The 18,606-nt window shown below is 46.4% G+C and overlaps 1 protein-coding gene across 2 annotated transcripts; it reads left to right on the forward strand.

The window, feature by feature from the left end:
* The first annotated feature begins 637 nt into the window (after positions 1 to 637).
* Positions 638 to 17,952, forward strand: LOC128302300 (uncharacterized). Of its 2 annotated transcripts, XM_053039094.1 has the most exons (7): positions 638 to 716; positions 2,668 to 2,871; positions 13,340 to 13,587; positions 13,688 to 13,863; positions 14,512 to 14,761; positions 14,852 to 14,998; positions 15,430 to 17,952. In XM_053039094.1, the coding sequence occupies exons 2-7, from the start codon at positions 2,807 to 2,809 to the stop codon at positions 17,754 to 17,756; spliced, it is 3,213 nt and encodes a 1,070-aa protein (XP_052895054.1). In that variant the 5' UTR covers positions 638 to 716; positions 2,668 to 2,806; the 3' UTR covers positions 17,757 to 17,952. The 2 variants fall into 2 exon arrangements, with proteins under 2 accessions (XP_052895054.1, XP_052895053.1); XM_053039093.1 differs by lacking the exon at positions 638 to 716 and having other exon boundaries at positions 2,556 to 2,871.
* The last annotated feature ends 654 nt before the right edge of the window (positions 17,953 to 18,606 follow it).

Raw genomic sequence — 18,606 nt, forward strand, 5'->3', positions numbered from 1 at the left:
CTATCATAGATGATGTTTTGTTGACATGTTCAGCACAGTTCGAAACAAAATACACCTTTTTTAGCAGTTGGTTGTTTTTCAGTTGTTTAGTGATTTTGAAACTTTTTCTTTAACTCCAAATACAATATTATGTTGGAAAACACATCCAGCGCAAACGCTTTTTTGAGGCCTCAATCCTGTTTGTTTTGTCTGTGCATAAAAAAGGGTTTTAAAAAACTGTTTTGTGCTGGCGTTTTCTGGATGGCACTGTTGAGTTTTGACAGTTTATTTCTGCGAGGAATTCAGAGCAATCAGAAAACAGAATTTGGTCATATTCTTACTTTGTTTTCGTTCTTGCAATGAAAAGTGTACTATTTTTCTCGTAAATGTAACGCAATAAGTTACCAAACTGTATTGAAATTAGCGTGGTATAATGCAGTGAAGGAAGTCCCTGTTCGCGAAAGCAAAACGTCAGTACAGAAAGTCATCGCCCAAAGCACAAGCACCAGTAGGCAGCTTATTTTTATTGTTTTCCTGTTCGTTGTTGCGTGCGGTTGTGCTCGCGTGTTCCGTGAAGCGAAAAACTTATTCGTTGTTCCGTGTTTCACCGCAACTAGCGCCCGCCTACCGCTCGAGTGTAAAATGTTATTCTAAATGGTAAAAATGTTGCTCCATTCCTTTTCTAAGTGCTCACAGTAGTGGTGGAATTTTGTTTGTGACTTTGGTGTACATTGAGGGTGGGTAACCTGTCCATGAGAGAGTGTGAAAAGAAGGTGTCCTATTTGTGTGTTGCCCGGTTTTTTGTTCTTGAACAAGATTTGCTCATTGCTCCCGGATCATTTGGTGGAATTAATCTTGAACGGCATTTTCCAAAGTTATGCTTTATTTAGGCTGTGCTCTATTGTTTGTAGTCCGTGGTCTTTTTTTTTTGTCATCCAGTGTCCGCGCATGTTCCAGAAGGTGGTGTGTGGGGCGGTATTGTCATTGGGGGAGCTTTCGTGTTGAATGTGCTCCCTGCCCATAGTGCATATGTTGCGTGTTTACCGAGGAGATGATCCAGTGCGGTGGTGGTTAGCGGACAGTGACCAGGGTAGTTGGCTAGGGTTAGTTATTCTGGGCGATCTATTTTCGGTGGACAGACGAAAATATGCAAATAATTTAATTATATCACGCTGGTGTGTTTCGTACGATTCCGTACTGTACGCGGTGTGTTTGTATGTGGCGGAATTGCGAATTTGTGGCAGTAAGTAGGCTGGCGTCATTTTCTATCAGCGACTACTTCGATACAATCCTGAACAACACGACCAACAACAACGATTGCGCGATTCGTCATCAACACAACAACAGCATGTGATGATCGAACGCGATGATCTCTTCACGCTGTGCGGCTATGTGTGTGTGCATGTTTAGTTCCATACTGTGTGACGGAATTCGCTTCAACCAACACACGCATGTGTAACCCGAACGCGGATTGTTTACTACACACGGGGCGCCCTCCGATATCGATTTTCAAGGGCGTGTAACGTGCAGTGCCAGTCATCACACACGAGAACGTCACCAACACGAACGCACGCACGCACAGATGACGGGGCCTGTTTTGGGTCGTGCGTGATAAAGGACGTCGTGCGTTTGTGGCGGCTGCGCGACAACGCGTCATCGCGGTGTTGTGTAGTGTAGTTGCGGTAGTTTGCGGTCGCCCCGTGTTGAGGCGGTTCGATGATCTCATGCTGTTTTTGGACAAACGCACACATCAACACACATTTTGCCCCGCGCGTATTGTGCAAATTTTGGCCACGAAATGTGTGTTGGCGGAGCAACCAGTGCCCCTGCACGGGTTGCTAGATGTGTGCTGTGGGGATTTTTTTTTTTGGTCGTCCCCGAAACAATTTGAAAACATCAATTTTGCCTATAAATTCATACCAAACAGCAGCGTTTATCGGTGGGCCACATCGAGCAGCCTAGCCGCGGGTATATTGATTTCTTATCGGACAACCGTCTCGTTTTGTCTCGCGCGCCCTGTCAGTAGTGTTTATCTCGCAGGGCTTGCCGTAGAAAAGGAGAGTGAAAGGGAAGCTTACACCCGCCGTTATCAATGCGCGGTTTTTCGAGTGCCCGAGTGTGGACAAAAGGAAGAAAAGAAAACGGGTAAACAGATAACAGCATTGAAACAAACTCCCTTCCCGAAACGCGATGGGATGTAAGTGCGGAAACCTTCGCCCATAGTGGCGTGTGTGTTTGCAGTTGTCCAATTGCAATTCTGTTGGCCACCAATGTGATTCACGCACGATTCTGATTCGTGGCATCGTGTTGTGTATGTGGGAGTGCTTTTTACAAACTTTTTGTAAATTTTCTTATTTCCCGAGGTTCAAATTATCCAAATTCTATCCATTATCCAAGGTCTCTTTGGGTGTGGTTATGGTGTGTTTGTGTGTGGAAAGATTCATGTGTGTGATTCGTCGGTGTAATTTACATGGCCATTACACTGTAAGTGCGCAAAACAAGTAGCCGATTACGACGACACGACTCTGCTCGGACGGTGTTCATTTACGCCGAGGTCGAGATCCGGCTTCGAGGTCCATCCCGCGGATTACGTCTGCGCTTGCAGCTATCTTCCGTCAACGGAAGGCACACACACCGTGTCACCCGTGTCACTGACGACGTTGCCGCTCTCTTCCCTTTCCTTCACAGCCACGCGTTCGTCGGTATACTGGGAAGTAAACGCACTAACACACAGTTTTGAACGAGTGGTACTGCTACGGGAAGCGCGAAATACTTCGAAAGTGCAAGCTTAAATGCATCTAGTGACAGCGCCTCGAACGCGTACCGAATGAGCAGAAACATGAAAAGGCAGCTGGAAAAGTTCAAAGAGGAACTTAAATCGAACCTATCGCGGTAAGTACACGACCAAGCAAATAAGCACAATCGTTCGTTGCGTTTCGATATTGTGGAGTGGTTCCGTACCATAAAACAATGTCAATTGCAATCAAAGTAGGCCAGGAAACGGATTATTTGAACAGTTTAGACTCCCAATAAAAAAGAGCCACAAGAAGAGGCTTTGGGCTAGTGATGGGAAATCCGGAATGGATGCATCGATCCACTTCGAGACTCTAACGGTGAAAGACCAAATTCAAAAACAATGCGGAATTGAATCTTAAAAATGAATTTGGAATTCCACAGCCAGAATTCCGGAATCTAGAGTCAAATTTGGAGGTGAATTCCAGACTTCGAAGTTGATTCCGGAATCGCATTTGGAGTTGAATGTGGAATCCTCATCCAGAGTCTTCAGAGTTCCGGATTTTGAAAATTGAATGGAGTGGAAGACAAAGTGGAGACGAGTTGGGAATTAAATCCAAAGCTCACTTCCGGAATTCGGTGTTTTATCTGGAGTACAAGTCGTAGTTGTCTCCGGAGCGCCCACATGCGCAATTTGGAGTTCGAACTTTGGGACTTTTTAAACAAAATGTTGATGATATGATCCAGTTTGAGACCTAATTATTATTATTAATTTTCTTTGGAGTATTTTTAAACTATAAATCATTCATTGGAAATGTGATGAATTGGTACGGTACATTTAAGAAAAATTGACGACAACTCTTACAACAATTCGGAGTTGAATCCGGATTTGGCTCTGAATCAGCACCTGGAATGTCCAGGGTGTTGGATTCATTTGATCACTGAAAAATGTGACGGCTGTACTTTCATCTCCAGTTTTGCCCAATAACGGCAAGAGGTGATCGGGTAATCGGAACGGAGTTGGGTTTGTTGGTGTGTATTACATGTTCGCACACGTTCGCATATTAAACGGCTTTTACCTCATTTGAATCACAATTTGGCGAAACATCCGCACAGCAATGCTGTCATTTCCTCCCAAAACATCCTAATCCCCAAAGCTCTGCTTGTTTTTTATTTTTTTTTGGGGAGTTGAATTCTTTTTTCCTTCCATGCGGTACTTTCTTTCACCGCGACCGGAAAGTTCCCTCTCCACGGTGTCCATCAAAATGCAAATGAGGGCGTTTATCCACTTGCTGCTGCGCACCAGAGTGTGTATGGCTGCTTCAATCAATTTGGTAGCGTCGTTTCTTGATCGTTCCGCGAAGTTTAGTGCTACCAGTAGTTGCCGCAAACGAACCGCGCACGGTGTCCACACACTCGATTGGGGTATGAAAAATTTATCACTTCACGCATCATCATCAGCCAATGGGTTGTGGTGAATCGGTTGGGTGGGAAAAGCGGGAGGCGATGTACGAGTATTGAACTTTTCACGGCCATTCGTGGAGGCCCCTCGCAATGTGAGGATAAGAAAATTTTCCACCCCTTTCGAGGGAGGGTAGATAGCGTCGTACGCGGGGTGCCCATTGACCGCATGATGGTCGTATGATGACCCACCTGCGAAGCGGTTCCCATCCGTTTAAAAATCATAAAACATCCACTAAACGAGGTGACCTCGGTTGTGCGCAACGATCAACAAACAAATGGTGAACGTTTTATTGGCCGCGGAAGACGACCGACGGTTTGCTACAGAAAGATCTGCCTGTGGTTCAGGTCAGGTTGCGAACGCCATTGTGTTAACGATATCATTTCTCCGTCTCCATGCTGTCCCGAACCGCCGAACCAAAGGGCGCGACGTGGGGTGGTGTAGCTCCAGGCGGGGAGGGAAAGAAATCAAAACGGGCGGGGACAGCACATTTGCTGGGGCCATATTTGTTTTGATTACCTCACACGGCTGCGCCAGCTTTAGCTCGCGCGGTGGACCAGAAGTGAACTGGGCTGCTGATTGAAGTTATGTGATAATGCCCAGCTTCACCAACGCCACGCTCCCGTTTCGTGCACACAAACCCCGGCCAAACCAAACGTACGATGTGTGGTGTGTGTTGCTGTGGGAATGGGTAACCTGTTGCCGATGGAGTTGTGCAGCAAAAACCAAGCCGGTGCCGGTTGTTGCACTGATACGCGCTGGTGTAGCCAGCAAACGGACCGGATTGAGGCTGGACTTTGATTGAGCTGAAGATGTAAGATGTGGAGACACCACACCGAAGAAGATGCGTTAACAAGCCATCCGTGTGTATCATCAGCGGGGTGAGAATGCAAATATATCGCACCCGTGCTTGATGCGTACAGTAAGACACCAACGATATCGTACATTGGTCAGTGATAAATGGTGTTTTTGAATTTACTATTACTTTAAAAGTTTAATTTTAATCTATTTCTTGTGCTCAATTTCATTGCTGTACACATCGCTTTTCTACATTTTACATGTAACTAGATATTGATTATTTTTTAAGAGATATTCTAGATATTGCTCCAACTTTACTGTTATAACTCGTAAACTTTGGAAACAGCGTAACTCGACAATGGCCAGACTTACCCAAGGTTCACTAATTTAAGTGGTAAAATTGAAAACATTTATGGATTACTTTTACTGGTTGATCTTTGGACACCATTCTGGAGGTTGAAAAGTGGAATCCATCTCAATGTCTGGAAGTTATGGAAAATGAAATTGATTATCAAAACCAATCTTTCTCAACCGACACACATCTTGCATGTCGGAATGCTTAGACTAAAGTCTTAAAGTTTGCTTAAGTATGTGGAGTTGATAAAGTTGATAAAGTACCGCCTAATCAAATTATAAGGATTGTTTCCAACGTTACCAATTGAAGAGTAGTTACATGTAAAATAGTTAAAAAGAATAATTTTAACTAAACCCAATTTTAAATAAAGAATAATTTAGAATAATTAATAAATAAATGATAACATAATTACTGTTTTTTTTTGTGATATGGTTTTAAGAGGTTGAAAGGCCATTATTGTAGATATTTATAACTAACTATCTAACTTGGAAATAAATCATTACTTTATGTAACATGAAAAAATATTTACAGTTACTGTATTGTATAACTTTTTACAAAATAATGATATTTCGCAATTAGAAAAAAAAAATGTTATAAAAAAATATAGTATTGTACATATTATATAGAAACGTCCGTTCCTGCTGTACGATAACTTTTGCGAATCACTGTGTGTCGTGGATATTGAAGAGTGGGAAACTTGGAGGTTGAAGATTGAACAATCTTCAAGGCCTTAATCCGGGCTCTTTTTTTGCCTTGTCGCACGATAAGTAAGACACGGTTTGAGAGATGAGTTGCGTGTCGGTAAAGTACCGGCGAGTACCTTTCTTGCTCGTATACGAAAGCGAAAATAACTTTTCATCATATCTTTTTTTTATTCACCACCGCCTAAAATGTTAGAATGAGTTTTTGTTTTGCAGCCGGACACATATTTAACAGCGAAATCATGGCTTTGTGCACTAAACACAACGTCCGGTGATGGTCCCGCCGATCGATCCGTCCCGCACGCTCCATTGCGGTACGGGCAGATGGAAATCTTATCAGCTTTGCCAAGGGAGTGTGGAGTGTTTTCTGCTGCTTCGTCTCTGATAAGCGACCATGACTCAAAAACCTATCACTGTTTCACCCGTTGCAACCCTGTACGTGTGTGCCTTTCCGGGTGCGTGAGTGTATTTGTTTGGAAGATAGAATTCCTACGAGGGTAAGCGCGAACACCCCGTAATGTTCGCTCTCGAAGGTGTTCGATTGACGCGCTGTACCATAAACTGAATGGCCACCCATTTATCTCACATTGTCACCCTTCACCGCCACCAGGTGGCCGGCCAAACGATTACGGTTTATGGTTTCACGGGGCTGGTTCCACTCGCGAAACCTTCCACCCTCCCCTCACCAAATGGAGCATAAAACGAACCATTTAATATGTTGCATTTTTCAAGCTTTCTCCCCCCCGAAAATAAAACGCTCAAACATGGCCCAATTAAATTCCATGCTGACAAGGGGGGGGAAAATTGAGCTAGATCGCCACACCACCGCCCCCCGATTTGCTTTTCTCGTCCACTTGGGGTGAATGACGAACGCTAAAGGTGGCGCAGAATTGGATCGGAAAACTTTCTCAACTCACCCTTTGCCGGTTCCAAGAAGGAAAGAAGGGGTGTATACACATTGGAAGAAAATGGGGGCAGAAATTGGCCAGTATGTCCCCCTCGAGGCATGGTACAGATTGATCAGTCGCTTGTGTTCCAATTTTTTTGAGCCTTCTTAAACCGAAATGCAAAACATGCAAATGAGATTTCCGATCCGAAATGCCTTCGGATGTGTGTGTGCGGTGTTTGACCGTTCCGTTCTACGGGTTGTGCGTGTGTCCGTCCCAAGAAGCAGGGTTAGCGCAGACCGGAAGAACACCGGACGGTTACATCCGTTTTGCCTGTTTTGAAATATGTCCGGAGCGTTTTCGTGTTTTTCCGCTTCCATCCCATTATGCTGTGTTGTTTTGCTATTTTATTTCTGCTAATACAAACGTTAACAACATTCTTGTTAGGTTTGTTTGGTAAAACCACCTCATTAGGCCCTACAACCTTTGTCAGACACAATTTTGCGATCGCATTTCTTGATACAAAAGAGAATGTTCTACAACAATTATTCTGTTCTATTTCTAGATGACTTTCTTCACTTCGCACATATGAAGACACAAAGCGAACAAGGCTGGGTTCGGTTTGCACATCTCCCCCTATGATCGACTGGAACACATGGGCGTACTAATAATATTCCATTGAGATTATTATTAGAACACGAGCATTTTGCATATGGGACCGGAACGGGTCTCTGTGCTTGCATTGCGTTGCGTAGCTGGAATTTTTCGGCAGACAGAAGGTCTCTCCCTCTCCCTGCCATCCCTGCCACGGTGACATTCCATTCCGGTAGGGCGGGTACCGTTGGAAAAAGATGAAACACACTGCCAGGCAAGGGATTACTGTCATTTGCTTTGCCATCGGCGGTGTTAAACGTACCCAAGCATGACCGACACCGTACAGGGTCTGTCTAGCCCCGAGGTGATTTAGTATTTAAAATCAACGCACATTACTATTATTTATGCTGCTGTTGCGCTCTGCCCCACCGCAGAACGATGGAAAAGCGTCAAAGTTGATAATATGTTGGCGTGAGGCGCGCTCTCTGCTCCATTTCGGGGGGTAAGGGACCATCCCTGCGCAGATGGGAGCTTCTCCAGGAGAGAAGAAATTTCCGGCATACAAAAGGGGCCAACTCTATAGAAATCTCTTGCATTTATGCGAACGGGCGCGCGCGAATGATGGCAGCAAACCCGCCAGAAAAGGTCGCCGACACTGACGTGGGTTTGCCGCGGAGACCTTTTGCCTTTTCGTATTGGTGGCCGCACGGGGTTCGGCGACCCGCGTGTTGTGGTGAAAAGAAGCGAATGCACACAGGATTAGTCACGAACCGGAAGCTTCTCTTTCCGATGACGGCACGGGGCGACACATCACCAGATGATGATGGCGTTTCTGCACTTTTGTCTGCCGTTTAATGGGACGGTGACACCGACAACGACCGGCGAACGGCGAAGGTGGTTATGAGTCTGCCCGACACCAAACGCTTGGAAAGGAAGTGCCAAAGTGAAGTGAATGAGCAAGCCGAGACTTTCATTTTCATTATTTTCGTGTGTGAATTTGTCAACTGTTGCGGGGGTTGCGTCTCGGTGACGAGGAGATGCCCGACCGGAATTGCCCGACGTTCATTAAAGGAACAAACAACCCGGTGTGGACTTCCCAGATTTAAAGCTATTCCAATTGCTGTTGCACCGCTGTTAAATATCATTTGCCGTGACGCATGAGACAGAAAGGTTTAAGGCATAATTTACACACCACATGTGCTGCTATTCTTCGATTCCTTCGAGATGAGCTTTGGAGAGAATTGGCGCATTCGAGCGAAACATCTAACATTGTTGTTGGCTCCCTGTTTTCGTACAATCTTTGCAACCCCCACCGTACATTCAAGTGTTTCGCCTCCCTCTCAAGACACTTATAAAGCGGGGCAGCTTCATTAATCATTTCGATTGCGGTTTATTTAATTATCGCGTCCACGTTTCGCGCGCAGTCTTTGTTGTTTTGGTCTTGCAAAAAAAAAACTCACACCAAGATTAATGGGCTATTTATAGGGCGCGTATTGCGTTCGGAACCCTCCCTGCGAAAATCCACGGGTAATACTGTGTGGTGTGTGTAGGGAAAGCAGCGGGACTTTTGCGTCCTAAACAACCGATTTACCCGCTGCAGTTTGTTCTCGGTGAGTTCCAACAAACCGGGGCAATAGCTGTCGAATATTGGCATCTTGCCAAGGTAGGGCCGGACCGAATCACCAACGCACCGCTCTCTTTTCTTGCTGGCACCAGGAAATCCCCCGTCACTGAGCAATTCTTCCGGAACGAGTTTTATAGGTCGTCCACTATTAAACTCCATCCCCACATGGGGAGGCATCTGGATGTGAGACACATAGCCCTACATTGCCAGACAGCAGATGGCCGGCGGTGTCACACTCAGTGTGTCGCTGCGTTCTTTCGGGTCATTTCGATTCTTTGTAGAGCAAACATCGTCCCCAATGTTTGCCCAATTAGAGTTAAATTAGTCCCCTGCATCGACTATGTCGACCATCGTTCGATCGATGGGAGATGTGATGATGCGCTCCGTACTCTACCCGACAATACAAAGGGATGCAATCGGTCAAGTTGGAAAAATGTGTAAAAATAATAGGCAAAAATTATATTTTCATTTTCACACCCTTCACAATTTTCATTTGCTTGATTATTTCATTGACCTTTGGTCGGGATGGGCATGATTGCTGTTGCCAGCAAAACGCAAATGATATTTATGCAATCGGCGATCGGTGATGGAAAGTTCGGAAAAAATGGAAAGTTTCCAATAATACGCATTAGCTGAACGATATCGATTCCGCCGTTGGTTAAAAATTCGACAACAATCGTACTGTCGAAATGTGTGAGTACTGCCGCGTGGAAGTGTTTTGGGGAGTATCGTACCGCCGTACCGTCCGACGCTAATAATTGCATGAATATTCCAATCCAATCCGCTAGAGATGTTGGCTTTTTCTTCTCCCGTCTTTGCGGAAGTAACTCAGCCACTAGAAACGAACGCGGCGCGCGGTGGGTTGGTGGGTGAGATGAGGTGCACTAAAAAAAAGCCCCAACTCCACCCTCCCATAACAAACACCCTCCCCTCGATAGATCAATGATCTTCTTCGATATGCACAACATTCAGATTGGGTAGATCGAAAAGAAGGTGGCCCGGAAAGAAGAACGCGCGTAAGAAAACAACCAACATTATCGCTTCCTCAACCGGAAAGCTTGCGATCGCGCGCGCACCCAGAGCGCAATCGAAGGCAATGCTTTTTTTTTTTTGTTTGCTCCCTTCACCCCGGCGTGCAATGTTGTTACATATTTCTTGTAACCGCCTCTCTTTAATGTTGCGTTTGTGTCTGCGCTTCTTCTGGTGGTGGGCTTAACAGCTGTTCGCCGATTGCCCCGGCCGGCTGGTGTGTTCGTCGATGCGGATGAGAACGCAAAACCCCAGACGAGAGTCGTCTTTCGCTTTTCGTTCCGTTTCGTTTAGCGATGGTTTTTGCTGCGCTCGATTTGATGCTGTACAGATGAAGTCTTTACATCCGCGCGAGGGGTGTTGATTTGATTCCTCTTCAGCCGATTCCACCCCGAGGGAGTAGTGTAGCCTCGAATTCGGCCCAGGGGTGGGAACTGTGGGTTGCGGATCGAAATTATGCTGCTTGCTGTGTGGGGTTTTTCTTCTCGTCGAGCACCTCTTCCTTATGCTGCCCGTTCGCAAATTCACGACTTGGCGGTGGTGGTGCGCTAGTGCGATCTCCGCTCGCTGATGTAATCCGCTAGTAAAACGGCCAATGCTCATGCCCCAGTTGGGCATTTATTTGTCTAATCGCGATGCTGGTTATTCGACGCGGGGTACAGGCGCGTCATCTCCCAGCGCTCAGCATCTTATTCTTCCGCGCTAGTTCGTAATGGTGCTTCGAATGCAACACCACTCGGTTCAATTGTGTGTTTCCCTTCGCCGAAACACGCTCTCTTAGAGGCGGATAAATATTTCTGTTTTTCTTCTACTGTTTCCGATTTAATAACGTACTTCCTCCCCAGGTGCGATGGGAAGATCGAGACACCCGTGCTTTGAAGAGGTGTTGCATTCATCCCATCCCAGTACAGTTCATGGGATGTAGGCGCACCGTATGCACGTGTGTGATGCGATCGGTACATAGAGATGCCCTCCACCCGTATATGTTGCGGTTCTTTGCAACCCGAGAGGGAATTAGCAGTCCGGGGGAGAGGGTGGTTTTGTCTTTCCAATTCACACCCGTTTTTATTGTTGTTGGGTGATGCATAAATGGCCATGACGCTTTTTGTTTTCTTCGTTCGCTCTTGTTATTGTTTTGTGTGGGGGTTCGTGTGAAATTTATGCTTGCTAAATGTTTACTTTTTGTTAAAGTGTTCCCGGTGTACTACTGTGGTTTTTTTTTCCTCAAAGTGCTACTCTACACTAGGTTTGTGTGATATTTCTCGCTGGTTGGTTGAGCTTTGGAACTTTTGGTAAAAAAAAATGGCCGAGCAAAAGAATACAGCTTCTACTAATGAGCTATTTTGCAACCAATAAGTGTGCCAGGCCAGTCAATTGCATGTTGAGAGAATGGTGTTTTATGGGAATGTTCATATATTATGCCAATCGAGGTTTTGCACCATTGCCACAGTCTTTAATGGATAAAGTTTGTTTGTTTTATTTAAACTGGAACCCTTTCAATTCGTTCTCTTTCCTTTGTTACTTGAGCCCTAATGAAATTGGCAAAAAAAAAATAAAGTAGATTTTTTTTTGTGCCGGAAAAGCACGAAATGGATGAAGAATTACATCAACCATCGAAAGGCACTGAGAGACTTGCTGTAAAAAGTGCATTAATAATGAGTTAGGCACAATTCACGCATGGTCTATCATTATTCTTCTTTGTGAGCGGTAATGCATCGATAGATCGCAGCTTTAGAAAACCACTTGAATTCATTTTTTAGTTGACTGCTTCTTGAGGTTCGACTCCTCGTCATGAAGTTCTTCTTTACAGAATGACATTAGTTGAATGGTTTTGTTCCCATAATTCTCCTACAACATTTCAATCCCATCAAGCACATGAAGAGTGTCCAAAACAATTGGACTTTCTGTTTAAAATGTTGACAGAGTCGATCACTTTTCACATGTGCGCGTCGTAAGGTCGCGTCCCTCGTGCGGTCCCCAATCAGCGGTCCTCTCGAATGGGGAGTAAAAAAGCATCAAGCAACTAATGACGTTCTCACGAGTCGCTGTCGCTTTGGTTGTGCAGTTTGCGGGCGAATGCAAGTGGAGAAAACCGACAACAGAGTAATGGAGCTCTGTCAAGATGCACTCAGTTCCACTTTGTCGTCGTCGTCGGTGTCGGCTTTGTTGCTGGCCTGGAAGGAAAGGCAAGAAGATCAGAGACAGCCAGTTGTCTTATGTAGGTTTTAATTGTTGTGCTGTCCGCTCTACTGTTAGTGCAATTATTGAAGTTTACCCTCCCCTTTCAGTGCAACGGAACGGTTGTTTTTCCGCTTCGTTCATTCCCTGCTCAGTGGCTTTGCTCTGCTGGGGGAGATCTGGGGTTTCAATTGGAGACAATCGCAATCGATGGAGAGGAACATTTTTTTTTCGAATCTCTACGATGTTTCCTTCGCCACTGACGTCACCAAACATTTCTAAAAAGTCGACTTAGTCGACATGGCCGAAAAATCATAAGATATTACTCTTGGGAGTAAGACTAAAAATTGTTAACATACAGCCCCGAAGTGCTGCCACCATTAATCTCAACTGCACCAAAATATTGAGAGGTTTTCAAGCGCTTTTTTGTAATAAATAAATGTTAAAAGGCACAGAAAAAGGGGATTAAAATACAGCTCAAGTATAAAACATAAAACGTTTATTATATTAAAGCGAGCCCCCTCCCCTCAGACGCCAGATGGATGAATCGAATGTATTGAATTGATTTAGAGTTTTATTGGACGATAAAAATGTGGCTTAAATCCACATACCGAACAGCTGTTCCGTTTCTGTAAACAGTTCATCCATTCGGGTTTTCGAACCGTTTGTCGTTTCGTACGGAATCATTGGCCATTTTTAGAACATTGTATCATTTACTGCTCGATGACGGTGTGATGGCGATGAGGTGCGTAAGGCCGGTTTTTGCGTACGTGAATGTTGCGTGTTGCATCTGGAATGTGTAAATAACTTCTTCGGCGTCAATGTCTTGCGGCCCGAACGTTGAGAGAAGATACACACAATGTGGCAGCAATAGCAGCAAAAGGTCCATTTATATGCGTTTACATTGAAACAACTCTTATGTGCGAACCAGCATCGTTCATGCATTCTTGACAATTAATTCGCTATAATCGTTCTTCCTTTACTCCCCCACCCGCGCAGGTCCAGCAAGGCGGAAAAGAATGCCGACGGACTGCAGGAAATCGAGCGTGAAGTCGACCGCTACAAAGACATACTGCAGAACCTTAACAAGCGGATAGCGACGAACATTTCCGCCGGTCAGACGCAGGATGCGGTGGTACGCGAGAAGCGGTGCAAGAAGGTGCCCGAGTTCCAGCTCGGCCAGCTGATGGAAGAATCGGTCAAGGATTTACCCGCCGGCCTGCTGAAGGATGTGCTGGACACGTGCGGTAGGTGAAGTTGCGGCGGAGGTTGTATAAAGCTCGGAATGGACGATTATTTAATCTGCAATCGTTTTTCGATCTTCCCCTTTCGTTCTTTCCCGCGCAGCACGCGTCGAGAAGCGAATAGCGACGGAAATAGTGAACAGCGAGATAAATGTGGAGAACTCCGTCAGCAAAAAACTGAACGAAATCATCGAGCGCCACTTGTCCACGATCCAGAAGCAGAAGCGCGTCGTCACCAAGTGCCACCAGGAGTATGAGGCCTCGCGACAAAAGTATGATGTAAGTACTGCAAACTCAACGGCTTTGACTCATCCCCGGGGAGAAGGGGTACTCGTCTGCCTCTTCCAACGTTTCGCTTTTCCGCTGCGGTTTTTGTGTGTTAGTGGTAAACGAGCGCATCCCACTCGATGTATCTTGGTGTGATGCATTCGCAGCGGAGTGCAAACATGAATGTGCAAAGCCCACGGATCACGGTCCGGGTGGTGGGGTGTATTCGTATCAGCTCAGTACGATCGCGCTCAAGCACCACTAGCCAATGGAATGGCGACCGAGAAAACATGAGCTGTCTTCTCGTGGGGTGCTCCGCACGGTTATGATTCATCGCCTTGTTGCCCTCGGTTGATGCATTCGCTTCGTTTTTGCCTGTCGTTTGCTGCTTTGCGCGGCCCCGCAAATGATTCGCCTCTATCGTAGGCAATGATGCAAAACCTGGAGAATTACCGGTTGGGAGGGTGTTCTTGGCTGGCTTTGATGGAGGGCGTTCTTTGAACTGTGAAGAGCTTTTTTTTCTCTTTGCTATATTCAATCCCATTTTCCATGCGGTACCATGCGATTACAGCTTGTTTTGCTCTTGTTCTTAAACATTTCGCAAACACTCATCTTTGGGGTTTCTTACTCTTTTCATGTTCTCTTTTCTCTTTCCTTCAGTCGGCCCAACGTAACAGTGATCAAGCGGGAAATCAGGCAAAGATCATTCAGCTGAAAGATGATCAGGAGGAGCTGCACACGAAGCTGGAGAAGGAGCGCGATCTGTACGAATCGTACATGTACGAGCTGCTGGCGGAGGAGGAAAACATTGCACTGTTCGTGAAGGAGTATGTTCAGCATCAGGAGCTGCATTTCACAAATGTGTTGCGGGAAATACAAGACACGATGCAAAGCATGGACGGGTTGTTCCGTAAGTGTCGGTTCGCTTACCAACTGCGCATCTAAACGAATTCCCTCTCATTTTACCTACTTGTTTCTTACCGCCCTCTCGCTCTTCTAGGTCGGAATAATAAGCAAATCTTCAACACACCCCTGCGGGATCATCTGAAGGCGACGGATCGTAAAATTGCTTACGTGATCGAACTGTGCGTCTGCTGTCTGCTAGAGAAGGGCCTGTACGAGGAAGGGCTGCTGCGAGTCGGCTGCGGTAAGTCGTGGCGCGTGTGCCTTGATTGTGCACGTGAAAAATAGGCATAAGTGGGGTATCAATTCTCGTTTAACGCAGTGCGATCGCTTGTGTCTGGTTCTGGTGCTGTAGCTGTTTATTTGTTTATTAGTTGGGGGTTGAAAAATTGATGACGATGATGAACTCTCGTGTCAATGTGAATCACGAACGAAGCGCGGTCAAGTAAACTTAGATTTATGGTCCGTTTGTTTATTGAATTTTTGGACGGCTTCAAATGAAACTGCTCCCCTAGGGAGGGTATAGTCTTAAACAGTTTGTTTGGCCCATGTTTCATAACAACAGTAGTTCCAGTAACGAGAATTGATCAATTGATGAAAAGTATGGAATCATAAGAAGCAAAATATTTATTTTACAGTCACTAATAGAAAAAAAAACGTTTCTTTTATTTTTAGCCTCATCCAAACTACGTCGCATGATTTCTGCGATCAACGCTAACTACGTGTCGCCACCGCTAGCGGACAAATACTGCGATCCGCACGTTGTTGCGGGTGTACTAAAAAAGTACCTACGAAGCCTGCCCGATCCGCTGCTAACGTTCAAGTTCTATCCGGGCTTTGTACAAGCGGCCCAAAAACCTAGTGAAGCGCAGCGAAAGGCGGCCATCCTCGATATTGTGAATCAGCTGCCGAGGGAAAACTATGACAATCTGCGCTACCTGACCAAGTTCCTGTCCTATCTGGCCGAGAAGAATCAGGAGAACAAAATGTCTCCGCAAAACATTGCGATCGTAATGTCGCCCAACTTGCTGTGGTCACCGAAAGAGAATGAAAATTATATGGATCAGGTGAACAGTACTGCCACGGTGAACACGATCGTCGAGGCGCTCGTGGCCGATTGGGCGTTCTTTTTCGACGGTGAGGTTAACTTCTATGCCAGCATGACCCGGGACGCACTGTTCCCGGACAATGGGGGGTTCCCATTCGACAAGGATCAGCATGTACGGAGTGTTCCTAGTGCCGGGAGCGATATGATGTCCCGGTCGATGTTTGTTACATCGTCCAGCGGCGGTCAACCGACGGTCGCAGTGACGTTGACGGGTGGTAGCAGCCAGGACGAGCTGCGCCTTGGTCGTGGAGAGGGTGGTGGAGGAGGAGGCGGAGGAGGAGGTGGTGGTGGAATAGGAGTGTCACATTCCCGCAGCAGTAGCCACGATACTAGTCTTATTCTAATCAATAGTAATAACAATCACAACAACAGTGGTGGCGGCAGTACGGATCAGCTAAAGTATCGCAGTCAGTCGAACAGTTCACTGTCGGACCATTCCAGCCCGCCACAGGAGTACAGCCCGAAGCTACCTATCAGACGGAAGCACAACAAACAGGTAGCGCCAACGCCACCGGACAACCACCAGCACCATCATCACCACCACAACAAAGCATCCCGGGAGGTTAACAACAAGCTGCACTCGACGCACTACTTTAAGCAACTGAGCAGTTCGGTTGCGGCTGGTTCGGCAAGCGGCAACCATAATGGGGATGGCGATGAAGGGTTTGCATCGCTTCAGCATCACGCCTACAAGCAGGCACAAGCGGAGTACGAACGGCAGCCCATGTTGCGCGCCGAAAGTCACGACAATCTGCTGAAACTAAAGTCGACCGATAAGATACCGCCACCGCGACCGGCCGCCGTCAGTGTCGACAGTCAGGTGCTGGGTAAAATTAAGGCCAGTGTCGCTAACAGCACCCTTCAGCAACAGCAGCAGCAGCAGCAGCAGCACCAAAACAAGCAACCAAATGCTCCCAATTGTGATACAACTAGCACTAGTAGCAGTAGCAAGGAGAACAAGGAAAATAATAACCGGGCGGCTTCGGCGGGAGCGGGTTCTTCGTCTTTCCCACCATTGAAACCGGTGGCCCTGCCGAGGACAACGATTCCCGGTTCGTCTTCGAAAGCTGGAGGCGCTGCGACGAGTGGGAGCAACAGCAATAACAATAACGATGACGCCGGAGACATCGGGTCGGCTGGTGGATCTGCCGGTGTGGTAGTACGGGAGAAGCCAGTGATTCCCGAGCGACCCGCCACACTGCTGCGTCCGATGAGTTTCAAGGGTTCGATACCGGAGATATCGAAAGTTAGCGAAGGCACCAACACAATCATTAGCGGATTGACGTCATCTTCGGCGAGTTCGCTCAAGAAAGCGCAAAGCTTTCGCGGTGAAACGACGGGCGGCAATCGAATAGGTGCGTCGGATAAGTCTGCGGATCTGGAGCGTGGTACGCTGGAGCGGACGCAAATTTACAACATCGACAAACAGCAGGTTGCTTTCATAGACGTCGTGGAGCGGTCATCGGATGAGGATCAAGGTACGGGCACTGGACTGTCGAAGCCAAAGCAATTGAATACGCGCAAGGAAAAACCGGATCCGCTACCCGCTAGTGCCGTAACCGGTCAGCAGCTGCTGGATACGGTCGGGGTGTCCTCCGGTACCACTATCCCTCAAGGTACTCCACCGCTCGCAATGATGGAATCGACCGGATCACTTGGCAGTGACGTTCAATCACCCGTCAATCCAATGCCACCACCTGCATCGACACCGAGCGGGACGACGGCCGCGCTCAACAACACCGCCAGCTCAACTGCTGGCACCACAACCTCTACTAGTCTGCAGCATGTTCCACAGTCGCCGCGGGGCATTGATCCGAAAATCAAGCGACCACAGGTACCGGCGCCACCACCACCGGTCGGGCGACCAAAATCGTCCGACTCGACCGATTTATAACAGTTCGGGGAGGTGTTGATCTAGAATTCGGTTACGGTACGGCTGTGAGTTAAAGCAGCAGCAGCAGCAGCAGCACACCGAATTCGCTAAGCAGCCAAGCGGCCAGCGTTTCCATTTTCCTTCCTATTGTCTATTTAGCTGTTTGCTAACTGTTGTTTGTTACTAGCATATTTTCTTCATCGTTTCCTACTTTCTTTCCAATAGGACAATATTATTGTTTCGTAGCAATGGTGCAATGTTGCGATGGCGTTAGCGAAAATTAGGCATAACACCAAAACGATTCAGAATCAGCACGGATAGTCAGTGAATCAGAGACATGTTAAGCAAAAAAAAAAAACAAAAATCTTGAAAGATTTTTGAAATATTGTTCGTTTTTGTTTACAGGCGGTTCTTTTCGAAGCTCCGCATAATTAGTTAAGTGAAATGGATTTAGTTAGGAGGGTATCATGAATTATTGGAATTACGAGAACAGTGCGCAACATCATCACAATTAAGTTAGGGGCCATGCATCACATAACCCTAAGGCAAAATTCGGTTAAGTGTAAAGTTAAAAGTAATTATTACTATCTACATCATTTATGCTTGCCGTCATGGACATACCGGTTGCTGGTATTGTATTGCTTCTTCCACCAAGCACGCTTCCTGTTTGTTTGCCGGATAGAACTCTGGTACAAAACAGAAGCCAGAAACTAATTTTCTGTAAAACAGTGGTAATTGAAAATTTCACTTCTCTTGCTCGCTCATGGACTGAGATTTAGCAAGATTGCGCTATTGCTCCTTTTTGTCTGTTGGGGGAGGCAAATATATATAAAAAAGCAGAAAGAAATGAAAAGCCGGAAAAAGAGTAACT

The sequence above is a fragment of the Anopheles moucheti genome, chromosome 3 (genome assembly GCF_943734755.1).
Source record: "Anopheles moucheti chromosome 3, idAnoMoucSN_F20_07, whole genome shotgun sequence".
NCBI lineage: Eukaryota > Metazoa > Arthropoda > Insecta > Diptera > Culicidae > Anopheles > Anopheles moucheti.

Bases quoted from the DNA above. Each gene is read 5' to 3' on its own strand.
- LOC128302300 (XM_053039094.1), top strand. From the start codon at position 2,807: ATGAGCAGAAACATGAAAAGGCAGCTGGAAAAGTTCAAAGAGGAACTT. The intron at 13,588-13,687 runs GTAGGTGAAGTT...TTTCCCGCGCAG, and splicing joins GGATGTGCTGGACACGTGCG to CACGCGTCGAGAAGCGAATA. The intron at 14,762-14,851 runs GTAAGTGTCGGT...TCGCTCTTCTAG, and splicing joins AAGCATGGACGGGTTGTTCC to GTCGGAATAATAAGCAAATC.